Source organism: Setaria italica, chromosome VII (assembly GCF_000263155.2).
Source record: "Setaria italica strain Yugu1 chromosome VII, Setaria_italica_v2.0, whole genome shotgun sequence".
Taxonomy (NCBI): Eukaryota; Viridiplantae; Streptophyta; class Magnoliopsida; order Poales; family Poaceae; genus Setaria; species Setaria italica.
In genome coordinates, this window is record NC_028456.1 from 33,267,221 (window position 1) to 33,285,817 (window position 18,597).

General features: G+C 46.4%; 3 protein-coding genes across 6 annotated transcripts; 2 read left to right on the plus strand and 1 right to left on the minus strand.

The window, feature by feature from the left end:
* The first annotated feature begins 5,401 nt into the window (after positions 1 to 5,401).
* On the plus strand, positions 5,402 to 7,167 carry LOC101780764 (wall-associated receptor kinase 5). The gene is made up of 3 exons (XM_022827993.1): positions 5,402 to 5,675; positions 5,862 to 5,948; positions 6,051 to 7,167. Exons 1-3 carry the CDS (start codon positions 5,402 to 5,404, stop codon positions 7,133 to 7,135), a joined length of 1,446 nt encoding a protein of 481 aa, XP_022683728.1. The 3' UTR covers positions 7,136 to 7,167.
* A 32-nt stretch (positions 7,168 to 7,199) lies between these two features.
* On the minus strand, positions 7,200 to 11,251 carry LOC101756428. 4 transcript variants are annotated; one of them, XR_002678390.1, is made up of 5 exons: positions 10,896 to 11,251; positions 10,220 to 10,330; positions 9,547 to 10,146; positions 7,657 to 9,462; positions 7,200 to 7,570 (listed from the first exon to the last, which is right to left on the minus strand). XR_002678390.1 is itself a non-coding variant. In XM_022827991.1 (5 exons), exons 4-5 carry the CDS (start codon positions 10,045 to 10,047, stop codon positions 8,200 to 8,202), a joined length of 1,764 nt encoding a protein of 587 aa, XP_022683726.1. In that variant the 5' UTR covers positions 10,048 to 10,146; positions 10,220 to 10,330; positions 10,896 to 10,960; positions 11,046 to 11,251; the 3' UTR covers positions 7,200 to 8,199. The 4 variants fall into 4 exon arrangements, 3 of the variants coding, with proteins under 3 accessions (XP_022683726.1, XP_022683725.1, XP_022683727.1); XM_022827991.1 differs by having other exon boundaries at positions 7,200 to 9,462; positions 10,896 to 10,960; positions 11,046 to 11,251; XM_022827990.1 differs by having other exon boundaries at positions 7,200 to 9,462.
* Positions 11,252 to 12,654: 1,403 nt separating this feature from the next.
* Positions 12,655 to 16,238, plus strand: LOC101757637 (alpha-(1,4)-fucosyltransferase). The gene is made up of 4 exons (XM_004977206.4): positions 12,655 to 13,355; positions 14,409 to 14,582; positions 15,150 to 15,725; positions 15,811 to 16,238. Exons 1-3 carry the CDS (start codon positions 12,819 to 12,821, stop codon positions 15,717 to 15,719), a joined length of 1,281 nt encoding a protein of 426 aa, XP_004977263.1. The 5' UTR covers positions 12,655 to 12,818; the 3' UTR covers positions 15,720 to 15,725; positions 15,811 to 16,238.
* Positions 16,239 to 18,597: the final 2,359 nt, after the last annotated feature.

Genomic DNA, 18,597 nt, shown 5'->3' on the forward strand with positions numbered 1-18,597 from the left:
GATAAGGTGCAGCTCATGTGCGGAAAGAACGTACCTGCCAATGCAGTATATGTGATTTTCATTTTCGGTCTACTCCACGCCTAGCAGCTGGAGAAACTCTGCATAACCATCACCGGTAAGAGCATTGAACTAGATTCTTTTTTATAAAAGAAAAACGAACCGGGCAGGCATCGAACAGTTTGCAAAATGCATGGTTTTGATTGCAGGTGTTCCATGGCATCGCGAACTTTGCAATGCAACGCGGGTAAACATTTCAGATTTTCAGTACATGAGATTAAGGAAGTCAAGCTTCATCTCTTTTAGATAAAAGACCATCTCTGGCCCTGCTTTTGATTGAAAGCAAGCTTCATCTCTTTAGCAAACCGCATCAGCAGCCCTCTTGTTCCTTCTGAAACTCATAAAACCTTCTGCTCTCTCTACTTCAGTTCCGATCCTTTTTGCTTCAGGGCCGGCCCTGGGGCAGATGGCCCATGCATCGGCCAGCAACAAGCAAGTTTGGCCCAGTATTATATCTCATCAGTTGCAGAAACTAAGCCCACTTCCCCATGAATGGCGCTCCTGGCCCGTGTTTCTTTTCCCTTTCGCGAGAAACCAATCAATCAAGCTGATAACTTCCCACGGAATTGCCAAACGAATACTCTTCTATGCTTCCTCGCGCCATGCGCGAGGCCATCAGTCTGGCGTTAGTATATGTTTCCTATCGCACGAAGCAGCTTTTTTAGCATTGCAAGCATGTACATTTCAGCCTGATTAGTATCTCGCATTATGTGCCGTCAAAACGTTTTTATTAAAATTAAAAGTTTCCAAATGACAATACGAAGCAGTTTTTAAATTTGAAGAATTTGCAAGCATGATCCGCCGCAGCTGTAGCATATTGCGCCATCTGCAATCGTGAAAACGCATCGATTTTCTTCCAGTTCAGGTTATAAAAAAAACCCCAACTATTTGCTCGTTGCATTGCATTCGTACAACGCATCCTCGTGAGTCTTTGAATAATACCCAGTTATTTGCTTGTTGCGTTGTGCAACGTATCCTCGCTGGTCGCAGCCCATAAGCACCAAGCTGTCGTGGTCATCATGCTCGTCGTTGACTCGTCTCTAGTTTTTAGAACCACATGAACCAACAGCGCAGTGGTTGAGCATTCAATTCCATTTCATTTCACACAGGTTCTCCCCCAAGAAAACAAGTACGAGCACTACTATAAAACGATTTACAGGAGCGTCGGAGCGGGTGAAATTACCACCCGTACTACAAAAGAAGCGGGACTACTGTAGCAACCGATCCGTCTTGAAAGCATTTGTAGGGGCGGGTCATGGGGCGACTCATCCCTAGAAATGGGGGCTATTTTCAGGGGTGAGTGTCGGTGTTTAAACTCAGCAACCTACCGAGGGGGATGCTCAAGGTAATATTTTGGTTAGTGGGGCTCGTCGAGATCATAAACTCGAAGGTAAACGCAGACACACGGTTTAGACAGGTTTGGGCCACTAGATTGCGTAATACCCTACATCCTATGTGTTGGTTGGATTGAATTGCTTTGGAGGGGTCCCTGCCTCACCTTATATTGTCGGGAGCGGGGTTACAGGTCGGTTAGTTACAAAAATACTAGTTGGATACGACTAGAGGAGTTCTACTCTTATTACAACGAGTACTCTCCTAATCCTTGACTACTTCCTGTCTTTTCATGTAGACTACGCCGTCCTGCGCTATGGTCTCCATGTCAGATGCGTCTCGGTGTCCAGTCTCATATTTAGGACCGTCCAAACCTTCTGGTGGGCTCATAGATATACGTACGACATTATGTGATATGGTGACCCGCGCCTAGACATCATCATTTTCAGGGGGCGGGTCACCCCATCACTTGCCCCTAGAAATAACATCACCCGCTCTTGAAAATGATTTCCACGGGCGGGTGATGACATGACCCGCCCTAGAAATGATCCCGTGGAAATAAAATTATAAATTTTTTATATGATCGTCGATGAAGACAAACTTTATATCAAAATTGTATAGCTTGACGAGGGCTAAAACTTTGTAGTTGAAAAGTTTTTCATTTTAGTTTGTTTAATACTTCAAAATATCCGTTTAAGTTATATAGTTTTAAAATCTAAAACTTTTGAATTTTCAAATGACTTTGGCTATATAGAAGCTCAACATCAAACTTGTAGAGCTCGACGAGACCTAAAATTTTGAAGTTGACAAGTTTTCAATTTGAAATTATTTAATATTTCAAAATATTATTATAATTTCTCTAGTTTTGAAATATAAAATTTTTGAATTTTCAAATGAGGTCGACTATAGAGAAGCTCTATATGAAACTTGTGGAGCTCGATGAGACCTACAACTTCGAAGTTGACAAGTTTTCAATTTGAAATTTCTTTAATATTTCAAAATGTCATTATAACTTCTCTTGTTTTGAAATATAAATTTTTTGAATTTTCAAATGAGGTCGACTATAGAGAAGCTCTATATGAAAATTGTAGAGCTCGATGAGACCTAAGATTTTGAAGTTGGCATGTTTTTTATTTGGGATTGTTCGATACTCCAAAATGTGTTATATGTAAGTCCTCTAATTTTGAAATCTACAAATTTTAAATTTTTCAAAGGACTTCGGTTATAGAGAAGCTCTATACGAAAGTTGTAACACTCAACGAGGTCTAAATGTATATAAATATATGTAAATAAATGAGTATATGCGTGAGTATATGTTAATGTATAAAATATGTGAATGTATGAGTATATATGTGAGTATGTGTGAATGAGTTTATTGGATGTATTTTTTGAATATAAACTTTTTCAGGTCATCTTGGATGAATATAAACTTTATATCAAAATTGTAGAGCTCGATGAGACAAAACAACTTTGTAGTTGACAATTTTTGCATTTGAGATCATTTAATAACTCAAAAAATTATTTTAAAATAAAAATAAAAATATATAAATAATTGTAGGGGCGGGTGATGGCACCAGCTACTCCTGGAAATAATTTCTAGGGGTGGGTGATGGTGTCACCCGCCCCGGAAATCATTTCTAGGCATGAGTGATGGCATGACCCGCCCCTAAAAATAGTTTTGCGCAAAAAAATCATAATTTTTTCATATAATCTCAGATAAAGATAAACTTTGTAATAAAGTTGTAGAGCTCGACGAGATCTAAAACTTTGTAGTTGACAACTTTTTTATTTAAGATCGTTTGATGGTCTAAAAAAATCGTTATAAGCTCAAGAAAGAAACACATACTGCGACGTCAACGATCCATGCCTTCAAAATTGAAGCCGTGGGTCCTCGAGGCGCGGGAGCTCGACGGCCGGCAGCACCTTGGGTCCCCACGTTTTTTTATTTTTTTAATTGGTTACTAGGGGCGGGTGACGGGGTGACCCGTCCTTGGAAACGCTATTTGCAGGGGCGGGTGAAGCCATCACTCTCCCCTGGAAACGGCTTTACAAGGGCAGACCTTTTACCCGCTCCTGCAAACAACTATTTGTAGCTGCGAAAGTTAGGAGCAGGTAGTGCGCTGGCCCCTGCAAATGCCGTTTCAACGGTCCCTAAAAACCCTTTTTTATAGTGAAATCAACATACATTTGCAGTTTGCACTATTAAAAGGCATCCCAATAATCCCCTCTAGAAATTAAGCTTGAGCATATTCTCCCAAGTTAACAAATGTAGCTTAACTAGCATAAAATATCAAAGGGTTCATCTGTTTAATTCCATGGCAACTATGTCAGTTTCTTATATTCGGGAAGGAGGAATAATGGGAGGAGGAGGAGGAAACAAGAGATCCAGAATCTGCTTGGTTGCTGGCGGTAATTAACGAGCCATGCCAACATGTGGCGGGAAAATTCGACGCCCAACCTTCGGCAGCCTTTGGCGAGAAAAACAACGGGAAAACTGGTAGAACGTTGTGGCACGCCAAAAGTTGGTAATCAACCAAGCACCATCGTAAATCGTTGTGTCTGTCAAAGTCTATGCTGTGGCTCGTTGTAGCCGGGAGCCCGGGAACCATCCCTGGTACTGTGGTACGGAGGAGGCGGGGATAAAGAAATGGGTCTAACGCCACCACGTCATCATGTATAGAAGTATAGAAGGTAGCATCCATTCCTAGAACCATTATGTGGGTTTTAGTAAATTGTTTCATACTTAAATTATAGGTTTGTTGTATCTAAGATAGAATCTATTGCATGAGTAGAGACGAGCTTTTCTGTTTTAGTTTTTTTATATTCACATATATTATCATATTATTTTGTAGAAAAGTCAAACCGACTTAAAATTTGTAACCTAAAAAGATCAAAACGACCTGTAATTTGGAACGAATGGAGTATAAGGGTTAAATAGACTGATCTATACGGCGGTTGCATCAGACATAAATAGACAAGTATATTATCTGGTAGATGTATAGATAAGGAATATTTCGTTAGCCATCGGGAACACTTCAGGTGGCAAGTCGGCCAACCATGTTTCCTATTCCTCCCTTCCAATGATTGATTTCATGGACAGTCTACTGCCCGACCACCACGCAGACCCAAATGAACAATGGCTTCTTTAAAGGTCAATTTGATTATCCAACGTTGTAGTAATGGCCATCTATATAGCTACGACGGCATGCAGCAGGTGCTATATATTCAGATCGCAAGCTGAAGCTGCCATTGTACTCGAACTGGCTAGACGAGACAGCTGGGTGCGTGTGTTTGGAGCTGTGCAACAACGAACAATATGATGGAAGCATGGCGGCCGCCATGGCTGGCACTGTCATCAGTGCTGCTCCTGTCTCCAGCGGCGTCGCAGCAGCCGCCGGGATGCCGGCACCAGTGCGGCAACATAACGGTCCCCAACCCCTTCGGCATCGGCGCGGGCTGCCACCGCGCCGCAGCCGCCGGATCCGGTGGCCGGGGCTTCGAGCTCGAGTGAGACGACGCCCACACGCCGCCGCGCCTCAGCGTGGCCGGCTACGGCCACGAGGTGTCCGCCATCTCGATGCCCTCGGCCGAGGCGACGGTGCTCCTCAACGCCAGCCGCGCGTGCTACGACCGCCCCGGCGACGCCGACGGCCGCGCCGCCGCCAGCGTCCTGGAGCACCCCATGGCGCTCAACGGCAGCGCGTTCCTCTTCTCGTCGATGAAGAGAAAGTTCGTGTCCATCGGCTGCCCCGAGCTGACCTACTTCGTGGACGGCGGCGGGGACTACGTCGCAGGGTGCATGTCGGTGTGCCGGCCGTCGGGGAGCACGCCGCTGCCGGGATCGTGCCGGGGCCACGACGGCTGCTGCCAGAACAACATACCCTTTAGGCCTCGACACCTACCGCCTCTACCTCGGCAGCTTCACCCGCCGCGGCGGCCAGCAGGTCAAGTGGTCAACCTGGGGATGACGACGACGCTCTTGGCCAACTCCACCGGCTGCTCCTACGCGTTCATGGTGGACGCCATGTGGTTCTGGTTCTGGCTCGCCGGCACCAACTTCAACCGGACCGGTGATTTCGCCGTGCCCGTGGTCCTGGACTGGGCCATCAGTGACGCTCCGAGCTGCGCGGCGGCGCGGCGAGATCCCACCGCGTACGCGTGCCGGAGCGCGCAGAGCGTCTGCCTCGAGTCCAGCAACGGCCCCGGGTACACCTGCAACTGCACCGGCGGGTACGAGGGCAACCCCTACGTCACGAACGGCTGCACAGGTACGGTATTCAGATCATCCATGGATATTCCTTGAAATAATGTCATTTTATTTGTGTCTGGTGATCGATGTGCCGGTGATCGATCCCTGACATTGATTGAAATGGATGTAACGACGGATCATCAGATGTTGATGAGTGCCAGCGCAAGGATGAGTTCCCGTGCTATGGGGTGCGCGTGAACACGCCGGGCAGCTTCACCTGCACGTCCCAAGGGATCCAGCGGGAATGCTACTATTCCAGACGGCTGCCGCCCTGATGACAAGTTCACGCTAGCACTCAAGGCTGTCACAGGTATACAGGCATAATTCGATAGAAAAATCTTCAAACTAATAGAGTTTCACTTTACTAACAGATTATCAATTGCCAAACGTGTTGAATCCGGGTTCGTTTCAGGTGTGAGCATTGGCGTGTTCCTGCCGCTGGTGTCTTGCTTCTCGGCACACCTGTGGCTCCAGAAGAAGCGGCTGCTCCGAGCAAAGCGGCGCTTCTTCGAGCAGCACGGCGGCCTCCTCCTGCAGCAGCAGCTGGGCTCCCTTGCCAGCTCCGGCGTCACCTTCAAGATCTTCTCCGAGGAGGAGGTGAGAAAGGCCACCGACGGGTTCGCCGAGGCGCGGGTCCTCGGCCGCGGAGGGCAGGGCGTCGTCTACAAGGGCGTCCTCGCCGACGGCTCCGCCGTGGCCGTCAAGAGGTCGAGGGTCATGGAGGAGAAGCAGGTCAGCGGGTTCGCCAGGGAGATGCTCATCCTCTCCCAGATCAACCATCGCAACGTGGTGAAGCTGCTCGGCTGCTGCCTCGAGGTCGAGGCGCCCATCCTCGTCTACGAGTACGTCCCCAACGGCAGCCTCCACGGCCACATCCACACCGGCGACGGCGGCAAGAAGCTAGTGCTGCCGGCGGACGCGCGCCTCCGCATCGCCGCGGAGGCCGCGGACGCGGTCGCGTACATACAGTCGTCGGCCTCGCCGCCGATCCTCCACCGCGACGTCAAGACCGCCAACATCCTGCTCGACGGCGAGGTCAACGCCAAGGTGTCCGACTTCGGCGCTTCGCGGGTGGCGCCGGCGGACGGCGCGGCGGTGGCCGCGCTGGTGCAGGGGACCCTGGGGTACCTGCTGACGTGCCAGCTCACCGGCAAGAGCGACGTGTACAGCTTCGCGGTGGTCGTGCTGGAGCTCCTCACCGGGAGGAAGGCGTTCTGCGCGGAGGACGACAGGGAGGACGGGTGCCTCGCCTTCAGCTTCCTCGCGGCAGCGCAAGCGGGGCAGCACCGGGAGGTTATGGATGGCCGGGTCATGGCGGTGGTCGGGTTGGAGGTGGTAGACGAAGCCGCGGAGCTGGTGGCGCAGTGCCTGAGCTTGAGCAGCGAGGAGAGGCCGACCATGAAGGAGGTTGCCAACAAGCTTCAAACGCTGACAACGCGCGCATGCAGCGGCGGCAAAAATGCAGGAACTAAAACTAATGGGGTTGCTCACTACTGATGTTTCTGCAGCTCTGCTTCATACTGGGAGATTCGTACACACAAACTACTGGATTTCCAATAAATTGAAAAGCTCAAACTACACAGTTTATGTATATTCACTGTTTTTTTAATTGTGACCATCGAATATTTACTTTGTGTATATAAATTCATTCAAGTTTGCAACCATCGAAATTCAAGGCTTCAAATGTCGACCCATTTGAATAATTTATAACCCCAGTGACAGCAACTGTTCCTTTTGATTTCCGTGTCTCCACGCTCGTCCTTTGTTTCCCTCTGTTTGTGTCAAGGATACCATCTCTACAATGGACAATGGTGACTAGCTACCATGTATTATTGCCCATGGGAGCTCACTTAGCAGCAACAGGTAGTCAATCCAGAGATGACACGACTCATAATTCATCTCATCTCCATTGCTAGGAGCCTGCTCCCATCTCTGAAAAACGAGGAAATGAAACATCTCCAATCTCCATGTTCACATCATGGCATGCAAGTACCAAGGCTCAGGGTATGAAGTATCACCTTGTTATGAAGCACGTGATGATGCTTTGAGTTGTAAATCCTGATAAGCTGTGAGTTATCGATCCATTTCTGCTGATGCATATGGGAGTCTAATTCTTTCCCCCCTATCTCTGCAAATTGTTGATCTCCTGGCCTCCTGGAAATCTGCTTCTCACTGACGGATTAAACAAGGATAAACCATGTTAGTGACTGAGCTGCTATCATGCAGGGAGCAAGCACCACACGGAGCACATGCACTTGGTTTTGGTCTGCTGATCTGCTCCTCCAGCCCATGACTCAATTCGTGCACAATTTTCAGGATTCTTGCCAGGAGAAACAGGTGCCACACCGACTAGAAACAATATTCATACATAAATGACGCCCATCTCAGAGAAGATAACTTCTTTTTTCCTTTTTGAAAAGGGTCACCTTGGTTCGAGCCCCGGCCAGCGGCACTTCGCAACTGTACACTCAGGCTCCCAAGAAGATAACATTTCACTACAGGTGTTTAATGAAACCAAGTGCAAATGCTTCAAAGTTCAGATATAACATTTCAGACATCCACTACATGTGCTTAAGGTTACTAGAAGAAAGTGGCATGCCATTGTTAACAAACAGCATCTCCCCCAAGCACTTTACTGCCTTTCGGTGCTCTTCCTTCTGGAACTCATCAAACCTCTGAGTGTCGGCCATCAACAGTTCCGTATACTTCTCGTAGAGTGTCGTTTCCTTCCTGTCCTTTGCTTCTTGCTGCTTCAACCTGGCTACCTCAAGCTTCTCTTTCGATAGGCGGAGCTGCACCTCCGACATCTTCTCACGGTCCTTCTGGAGCATGGCCTGCAGATCCACTGCACGTTTAATGTCTTCCTGAACTTCTGAGGGAGGAGTTGATGCGTTCCCTTTGCGTTTCCGCTTGAAATTTGACATCTTTGAACCTCGTGGGTATGTTTGTTTCTCAGGAATATCACCTCTCACTGTCCCTGCATGGTCTAACGTTTTGTGACATTGTGGATGTGTTTTCTTTTCAGGCACATCTTCCCTCACAGCACTCCCGTGCTGAAACTCATTAGGCCTTGCAGTGTCAACCATCAGTCTATCTCTTCCATGCTGAAACTCATGGATCCTTGATGTGTCAGCCATCAACAGATCTGTTTGCATTTCAGATATTACCATTTCCTTGTCCTTCATTTCCAGCTGATTCGATCTGGCCAGCTCAAGCTCTCGGTCAGAGCACTGAAGCTCTGCCTCTGTCATCTCCTTGAGATTCTTCTCAATCATGTTTTCAGGATCCACTGAGCACTGAATGTCTTCTTGCAACTCTGATGGAGGAGATGACACCTTACCATTAACTTTGTGTTTCTTCTTTGCAGGCACGCTACCCTGTTCACCTGTTTCCGTTTCAGGTGCATCTTCGGAGGATGATGTGCAGTCCTCAGATTCAAACAACTCAGTTTTCTTGAAGTATAAAGAAGAGACGTGTCTTTTCCACTTGGGTTGATCCCAAACAGCTTTCCAACAATGGCTGAGGGCGAAATGATGTTTTGCTTCCTCAAGGTACATCTCCCGTGCTTCCTCATTATACATCGCCCATGTTTTGTCCATCAGTTGCATTTTCTCAGACTGGATACAGGAATGTTTTGCCTCAACTCGGCACCAGCAATCATAGAAGTGGGCGATCTTCGTATTAATCCTCTGCCAGTGGGTCTTTAATTGCATTAGTGTCCGTTTCCGATCTTTCGGGGTGTTCCTATTATACACACCCACGACATTTGCCCAGAAATACTTCTTGGAATTACTCCGCCTGGAACTATTTAACCAAGCACTAACCTGCATAACCGGAAAAAAAATATTAAGGAAAAAAAATGTAAGGACTAGTCTAAACAAACATAAAATGAATAGAAAACTTCTTACCAATCTTAAGTTCTCCACTTCTGTCCAACTCAGTCGCCTAGAGGTTCTATCAGGTTCAGCATTCCTGTCATTGCCTACACTAAAAATGTCTTGTTCATCCGGACCAGTTACTGAATGTGGGGTGCCTGACTCTGACACTGATAATGGTACCACTCCAGCAGGTGGAGGTGGAAGTGGCGATGATGGTAATGGTAATGGTATAACTCCAGCTGGTGGAGGTGGAGGTGGTGGTGGTGTCAACATAGCCCTGGAAGGTGGAGGTTGTGGTAGTGAAAAAGGACCATATTGTGGTTGGACAACAACATATTGGACATGTGGTGGGTATAGGTGTTGCTGTGGATATTGATGATGGGGGAAGTTCATGGAATGCGATGGTTGTGAAAACGACACATGGTGTGGAAATTGTGTGTGGTGAAAGTTCATAGGATTGGGCCTTCCCAATGGCTCATTTGGACAACTCTTACAATTTGATGAGGAGCCACTGGGAGGACGAGGGTCCATTTAAAATGGAGGAAAACTGATATTGTGTGATTTTGATGTGATCAAATGATAGTGGAATTCAGGGTAAATAGGAATGGAGTAACAGTTGCACCTTATATTCTGTACAAAGTTTCATTGAGGTATAAGTTTAAAATACACATCACGGATAAAATTTGTAAAAGCTATTTTTCACCTCTGTATTTCCTTTGACGTTCATTGGACCCTATCTCAGACTGTCAAATATTCCATGGCTCAAAGCTACCAGTAGTATTGTAGTAACTGTGTGCTTGCAGATGTCACACCCCTGGGAAACAAAATGGGTGATCAATGAAGATGCAGAATCTCTGTAACTCGACTGGATAACAGGGGATAGCAAAGAAGTTGACTGACTAATGTAAAAATATCCATGTTCTGATGATAAACTAAATTAAGGACTCATCTTTGGATTAGCGTTTGGAAAAACTGTTTGAAGGAAAACAACACACTGAAATTGAAACAGCACCAAGCTCATATTTCCCAGTAAAATGATCCAGGATAGAGTACTCAAAATACAGGGTTAAAATAAGGTCAGATCCAACTACCCAAGGAGTGTGGCATTTACCTTAACGGTAGTTAAATAATTTGGTCAAACCTAATTTACAGATACAAACAGACATTTACAAGATACAAAACAATACTAGCTTTAAAACTAAAGATAGCATGAAGATTAGCAGCTAGCTGAATCATACTCGCATTTTATCTAAAGAAATGAAGGCAGAAATACCTCCAGATTCACGGTATTGGGTACCAAACCGATGCGGAAATGGTGTAACTTGCATAGTCTGAAAGCTTTAAAACTGGAAGGAGTGAGGGGGAAACTTAACACTGACCTAATCCAGTGGCTAGCATGCTCAGGTTCTTCCCTCCCAGATCGTTGTTCCCACCTTGACCCCTCCTGAGGCAAAACGATTCAACTTTAGTGACAGGACTCCGAAGTACAGAAAGGCGACGCAAGACACGATCCTGATACAGGTTCGTACAATGCGCGGATATCGCGCGCCTAGCCGAACCCAAATTCAAGGGGACCGTGCTGCCCTCCCCGCCGCCCGGCGGGGTGCGTGGCACTGGCACCGGGTTAGGAAACGGCTGGTCTGGAATCGCCGGAGCTGGTGAGCTGCCGCGGCGGCGGGTCTGGGGCGGCGGGCGGAGTTTGCGTGGAGCCGGCGAGGTGGCGGTGGTGGGGTGGTGGGCGGAGTTGGTTGCTGTTTTCTGTTGGGCCGGGTTGGTCTTGGTCAACAATCTGCGCTGCGGGCTGATAATCATAGGCCGGACCAGGCGGACAAAAATAGCCCAGTTTATTGTGGACCCAAAATAGGCTTGGCCCAGAGCACGGTCGAGCCCAGATAGATATATGATCATCAGACATAGCGCCCACGGTCGAGCCCAGATAGATATCTGATCATCAGACTAGTTTGGCTAGTCTAAAAAAAATCAGACTAATTTGGCGTGTTCCTTGTTGAACTCTTCTCATCGTCCACATCAACCTGTCCACGACGGACAGACGTGGAGGAGAGGACGAGGACGGGGTGCCTCTCACCCTCACCACCATTGCACGTACCACTGCAAGCACACACGTCGCATGTCACACAGATCACACTCACACAGCCCCAGCTCGCACCTCCGATCACACGATTACAATGTTGAAAGCACCCGTAATTTTTGCTTTGCATTAAAAAAAGAAAAAAAATGTATTTTTCATCCCTCAAATATTGCAAAAGTGTGACATTCATCCCTTATGTTCCATTTGGTGTAAATCAACACCTTAACTAACTAAATCAGTGCATTTATCATCACCACCTTAGTTTAGCGATAGTTAGTGCCATATAACATTGGTTTAGACCATGTGATAATCTTACTGGTCACTACTTAGTTACGTCTAATATTGAGTCAATCACTATAATAATTCTGAGAGTTGTTAAACTACGTTCCAATGTCCAGTTTAAAACCGAATTGAATATTATATGTCTGAATATACCATGCTGGTAATAACCCATAGAAAAATGTATGTTGCATGCTCTAAAGAAATGTTTTTGCCTTCAGATTGATTTTGTAGCAAGCAAACTGTCATGATCCCGACCATAAATAGACTCAAATTCAAATAGTGCAACCTTTTATCCACCAGATCACTGTGTCAAGGTTGTTCTCATGGTTCTTAGACTCAAATTCAGATCAATGTACATACTTCAGCCTTCTATCCATTGTTGTTCTGATGGTTCTTTGAATGAAGTGGTTCTATAGTTTTCATTGAGACTTATGATACTGCTTATTGGTGTTGAACTATGTATTTTTGTTTCAGCTTGGAACCAGAAGACAATAAGGAAGGAGTAATCATGTATTGCAATATAAATATTTTATCTCCTAGTAAATCCTGGTGTCAAAAAAAAGTCAAAGTCTAGGAATGATAGTCAGCTGGCACGTGCAAGCAGACGTACTCCAAAATTCATCGAAAATGGTAAACAACCACCACCGCCGACCGGCGGCCGCCCCTGCCGTCCTACCACCCAGTCCAACCACTACTCCACCCTTTCTAAAATACCAGATTTCTAAGGACCAAACGATAAAACACCTCAACGAAAGAAAAGCCAAAGCGGGCCAGCGGCAAAACCAAAGCCTGCAACTTTTGCGTAAAAGCCCCCTCATATTCTCCCTTCCTCCTTCTTTGAGTGCTTCTCCCCTTCTTCGAGGTCTCGCCTCGCGCACCGGCGAGCGGGCGCGCGGTGGAAGCATCTAGAAGGTTCCCGACGCCACCCCCGATGCTCTTCCGGAAGCGAATCAACTACGTGGCCCCGATGCTCGCCTCCGCCGCCATCCTGCTCCTCCTCCTCTCCGGCTACTTCGAGCTCCCCTCCATCTCCTCGCTCTCCACGCCCGCGCCCGTCCTCCCGGGCGCCGGCGCCACCCGCTTCCCCACCGCGCTCGACTCCGTCGGCTCCCGCGACCGGAACCCCTTCACCTCCCTCCTCGAGGCCTTCAACGCCTGGGACGCCGCCGTCGGGTGCCCCCGCATCCGCGCCAAGCTCGCCGCCGGGGAGCTGCCCGGCGCCAACGCCACCGCCGAGGCCTCGGCTTCCGCGGCAATCACCGGCGGCGCGGCGTGGGGCGGGGCCAAGTGCGAGGAGATGGCGACGCGGCACGTCGGGGTGCTCGTCAAGGGGTGGACGTGGATCCCCGACGCGCTCGACGGGGTCTACACGTGCCGCTGCGGGGTCAGCTGCGTATGGAGCAAGTCCGCTGCCGCCGTCGACCGCCCCGACGCGCTGCTATTCGAGGGCGCCACGCCGCCGCCGCAGGTACCCGACTTCTTCCCCTCTTTTCTTGTCCAGTCATGATGGGGGGATCACTTGTTTTCTTGAAAAATGAGGCGTCAGCTGCGAGCTGCCTGTTTATGATGAACTGATAGCTGCTAAATTTGGCACTTGGAACTTCAGAGATCAAATTGGCGATGAGTTCTAATCCTTCGTGGAATCAGAGAATTGGTATACCAAAAAAAGAAGAAGAAAAATTTGGGGCCATTTCTGTTGGGGAAAGAGGTAGGAGTACCTAACAGGTGCCGATGGTAGCATGTGTGCCCTTTTAAAATGTTGGTTAGGTTATAAAAAATGCTTTTGAAGTGTGTTCTAAGTTTGTTTGTGTACACTTGATGACATGGCAAAATATTTTTTTTGAAAATGTGGCAAAATATTTTGTCCGAATCTTAGTTTCTTGTTGAAATGTGGGATGCTCCCACCATTTTTAAATCATGACGTTATAAACTAATTAGCTCCCACCATGTCAGCATCCAGGTGCTGACATGGACCATATGGACCTGTGGTGCAGCATTTGACAAGTTTAGTGATATGGAAATGCATTTTCTAAGTTTATGGGCCTAATTGATACACAGTAACAAGTTCACGGACTGTTGATTTAATTTTACTCTATTTAAAATGGAGGGAGCAGGAGCACTCATGATACCAGTTCTTCTAATTGAATTGTTTGCTGTAGTAAATTGGTGAAACAGCAGATATTGTTTCCCACTGATCTGCTGCTTTGATGAAAAATTCAGAAGCTGGGACCTGTAACCTGTCCGTATCAGTATTGTGGATTGCTTGCCGCCTCTTTCCTTTGCATCTTATTTCTGTCTGTTAATTTGGCAGTTCTGGTTGGTCATTTGGTAGCTAAAGGTTTGGTCAGTGGCATGGCTACAGCTTTGCAAGTTTGCCATCTTTCATTGGACTTGCGTGGAATCAAACACTTATTCTCTTTTTGAATAATTTAAGATTTATTTATTCATTGTTTTATAAACTGATTAAGTATATACATCTATCTGATTCTCATTTTTAAGTGTTCCGTGACATGTTTTGCAGAGAATGAAAGGACTGCCTCTTCGTGTTTATCTGGATCTGGAGGCTAGTAGAAAGCCAACAGGTTTTGAGGACATTTTTATAGGTTACCATGCGAATGATGATGTGCAAATAACGTACGCTGGAAAGTCATTTCACACCAGCCGGAGCTATCATATATCAACTGAAAAGAAAAATGTAAGTCTAAAAGTATAAATTGCATTGCATAGTAATATCAAGGCAACAATTTACTTGGCTTACAAAAATAGTAATTTTAATACCCTGTGCACTTCCTAACTCCAGCTATGTTTTTCCTTAACATGAGTATCAGTGTATTACTCATAATTTTTTTATGGGAACTGTCCTGTCCAGCATTGGTTGTTTGAACTTTGTCCGTAGAAAATGTAGATAATGTCTACAACTCTACAAATTGGCTTACTCTAGATTATTAGCAGGTGCATAGAGACCCATCTTAACTGAAGGTTTTCCACTTCTTTTTACCTTTTTATGGCAAGCCTGAAACAGTTATGTGGGGGATGATGCAAAGAGTGATCGCAAGATGATATAGAGTGGGGGACGAGTGTTCACAGTACCAAATCTTCTGTATTTTTCTGTAATTTGTGTTTTACTGTCACAAGATGAAGTCATGCATGTCTGCTGTTGCATCAGTGCTACATTTTATCAGATAGAATGAGTCCTGCTGTAGTAATTCTCCCTCGCATCATTTTAATCTTATGAACTTTTGATTTACCTGTCTGGTATCAGGATGCACTTATTTACTGGTCATCTTCAAGGTGCCTTCCTCACAGAGACAAGCTTGCAAAAGATTTCCTCACATTGGTGCCACACCATTCCTTTGGCAGATGTTTGAACAATGTTGGTGGTCCTGACATGGCGCTATCTATGTATCCAGTTTGCTCCACCAATGATAATGGTTCACCACACTGGTGGGATCACCTACACTGCGCAATGTCACATTACAAGTTTGTTCTTGCAATTGAGAACACCAAGACAGAAAGTTATGTGACTGAGAAGTTGTTCTATGCTTTGGAGGCTGGATCGGTGCCCATATACTTTGGGGCAGCCAATGTCTGGGATTTTGTTCCTCCCAATTCTATTATAGATGCTTCCAAATTCAGCTCTCTGAAAGAACTGGCATCATATGTGAAAGCACTTGCAAATGACCCTGTAGCCTATGCAGAATACCATGCATGGAGACGCTGTGGTGTTCTGGGTAACTTTGGCAGGGCCCGTGAAATGAGCCTTGACACGCTGCCTTGCCGACTCTGTGAACTAGTTAGCAAGAGAGGTGGTAAGAGTGCGGATGCATTGTGATTGGTGGTAGGTGTCCTGACTTAGATACTCCCTCTCCATCTACTTTAACGCTAGCTCTGTCTGATATAACCTTTTTCTTCGTTTACACTAGGTGATTTTTTGGCTTGTATACCTCGATACATTGAGAACTGAATGACTTACAACTCAGATATGTGAGATGCTAATGGTATGTCAAACTGCTCGTGCTATTCAGTTCAAGAAGTGCTCTTGATATTTGGGTGAAGATCACATTGTCGGAAGAAAATAGTGCAATTTTTTTTTATTATTTTTGACCCGTATCTTTTACCTTCGGAGTTACGAGGTGTGTGCAGTTTCTGGGCTAGAGGCTCATGTTTTTTTGGCGGATAAGAATGCTGTGTTTGGTATGGTATGAGCCAGTAGTCATCTATTATATATCAATACAAATTGATTGAGGAAATTTGATGGTAGCACAGAAATGACAGTATCAAAACTAATGTTACGGCTCTTCATGTGGCTACAAAAGTATGAACTAACCTTTTAAGTTTTGTGTTGATGTTATGGCTGGGTGTATTTGTTCTATGTAGGATTTATTGCATTCGGCGTGGTCTCCTTTTTAAAATTCTCGAGTATGGGCATGCAAATTGTAACAATGTGAACCCCTCGCGGAACACTTTGTATGTTTTGGTATGAGGTTCCAACTGAAGCTTCACATATGGGTAAGTCTGTCAGGCAGGCTTTTGGTGTTAATGCATAAACTCAACACGGTAACGAGTTCGCTTGCCTTCAATTTGACTGGCGTGCAAGTTTCTATTGATCGATGGTATGTTGGAACACCATGGGCTTTTGCTTGTGTCACATGCTCTGTGTAGGCTGACTGTTCGTGTGTGCTTGTTGGCGTAAGGGACACAAGCATGTAAGCTAAATTTCAGGGGTCAAAGAATGAATGCATTTCAGATAGCGTTGGTTATTTTTGTGAGACTAGTACTGCATTATCATGACATGATCCTTATGCTAACAATGTAACAATGGATGAGTACCGGAATAAACGTAAATGTCCCTTTTTATTGACTCTCATGATGAAACTAAAATTTGATTCTTGCACCAGAACCAGAGTGATCTCATTCGAAACATCGATCGGTCTGAACAAGTAGGCCAGACTCACCCCGACTCTAGATCAAGTAACACACAGAAACAAGAACATGATGGATTAAAAAAAAAAGGAACATGATCACAGACGGAGGCGGAGGCGTGGAAGCGGAGGAGGACGTAGGTGAAATCGGCTTGAACATGCTGATGCGGTGGCCAGGGCGGCCAGGGCGTCGGAGATGCCGCCGACGAGGCGAAGCGCTGACGCGCTATGCGGTGCGGCAGGAATCTCCATTCTGCCATTTGCTATCGCGGAACGACTTGGGAGTTGTTCATCGAACAGCAGTGGCAACTGCGCATCTCCATCTCCGCTAGTTCATGCCTAGTCTGATGATCCCCATCCGTTTTTTCTTTCTCTTGTGTTTTTGCTATCTGAATTAACCTTTGACAGTGTTCCTTCCAGCATGAGTATGTGGAACTGTCAGATCAACGTCCTTTGGCCTTCTCACCATCTTGTGGGAACTGTCAGATTGTGTTGTGTGATTACAGCTCCTTCTGGTCTCAATGAAACTCTGAGAGGGAGAGGATGTTCAAACCTTCTTTGTCAAATGTCAACTATCGTCATCGAGAACACAAAGTATAACATTTATTTATTTATTTATGACTATTTTTCTTTCAATTGTTAGCAGTAAAAGGAACATCGTTTCAGAGTAGCAATTGTTTCGTCTATAGATCCTATGTGTGCCTGTAGCACAGGAAATGTGAGAGTTTCGAGTTAATTCGTATCGTCTATGATTTACTTGCTAATTGTTCACTGATGTATGATCATGATCATGTTATGCAGCTCAGAAGATGTACTTATGCGTGTTGTTGCACAAAATACTTCCACTGAGTTGACCCTTCCTTTATTCTTGTTATCTAAGTTTTGTAGTCTCTCAGGCGTTCATGCTGAGTTAGGTAAATCTGCATTGCGTAGCTCCGAGTGGTAAGATAACCTAGCAAGTAGCAGTACCCGAATCGCCAGACATCAGTTAGAGTTGAGGAGGCACAGGCACCTGAAGAGCCTGCTTCACTACAGCAAGTCAGCAACAGTCATGGTCTACAACTTTACATGAAACGATCTACACTGACTTTGGGAGGGTGGGTGAAGTCACATGTCAAAACTGGAGATAGTGGAAGAATACAAACAATATCAGAGACGTTCCTAGCTCATTTCAGAGGATGCAAAAGCTGAAACTCATTTCAGAGGACAACGCTGAATGTTCTCCTATCAGGGACTCACAGGTTCGGTTAAGGTCTGTTGCTAGGTGAAGGTGATCACTTTCAGAGATATTAATGATTGTAAATTTCAGAAAACCATCGCATATTGCACTGACAACAATCAGAATATAAATAACGTCCCTTTATATTCAACCAAAGATCATAAAGAATACAATTGACAGATGAGATCTACCATTATTCTACAAGGAGGAGGAGGAGGAGGAGGAGGAGAAGGAGAAGCAGAAGAAGCAGAGGAGGGAAAGGGAAAGCACAGCAGGGGGTGGGTGCTCTCATCTGTTCTTCCGCGAGCAGCGAGAGACTTAGAATCCGGATGCATAATCGTTGGCGGCCGGCCAACGGCGGCGCCACGGAGCTCCATTCCTCGGGCCCATGGCGTGGAGACGTGGAGGCGTGCGAGGAGACGAGCTGCGTATGTCCCGGCCTTGCCCCGGCTCCCGGGACGGAGGAGCAGAGCACCGTGTCCTCCCTAGTCTGTCTATCGCCTTCGTCGCCCAGCTGGCCCTCCCGGGACGCGATCCATGCAGTAGTGTTCGTTGAGGCTCTGCCCGGA

Excerpts from the sequence above, each read along its gene's own strand:
- LOC101756428 (XM_022827991.1), bottom strand. The coding sequence starts at position 10,047 with ATGGACCCTCGTCCTCCCAGTGGCTCCTCATCAAATTGTAAGAGTTGT. Across the intron at positions 9,463-9,546 it reads AAGTGGAGAACTTAAGATTG|GTTAGTGCTTGGTTAAATAG; the intron begins GTAAGAAGTTTT and ends CCGGTTATGCAG.
- LOC101780764 (XM_022827993.1), top strand. The coding sequence starts at position 5,402 with ATGGTGGACGCCATGTGGTTCTGGTTCTGGCTCGCCGGCACCAACTTC. Across the intron at positions 5,676-5,861 it reads AGGTACGGTATTCAGATCAT|GTCCCAAGGGATCCAGCGGG; the intron begins CCATGGATATTC and ends CTTCACCTGCAC. Across the intron at positions 5,949-6,050 it reads AGCACTCAAGGCTGTCACAG|GTGTGAGCATTGGCGTGTTC; the intron begins GTATACAGGCAT and ends GGTTCGTTTCAG.
- LOC101757637 (XM_004977206.4), top strand. The coding sequence starts at position 12,819 with ATGCTCTTCCGGAAGCGAATCAACTACGTGGCCCCGATGCTCGCCTCC. Across the intron at positions 13,356-14,408 it reads GCGCCACGCCGCCGCCGCAG|AGAATGAAAGGACTGCCTCT; the intron begins GTACCCGACTTC and ends CATGTTTTGCAG. Across the intron at positions 14,583-15,149 it reads TATCAACTGAAAAGAAAAAT|GATGCACTTATTTACTGGTC; the intron begins GTAAGTCTAAAA and ends GTCTGGTATCAG.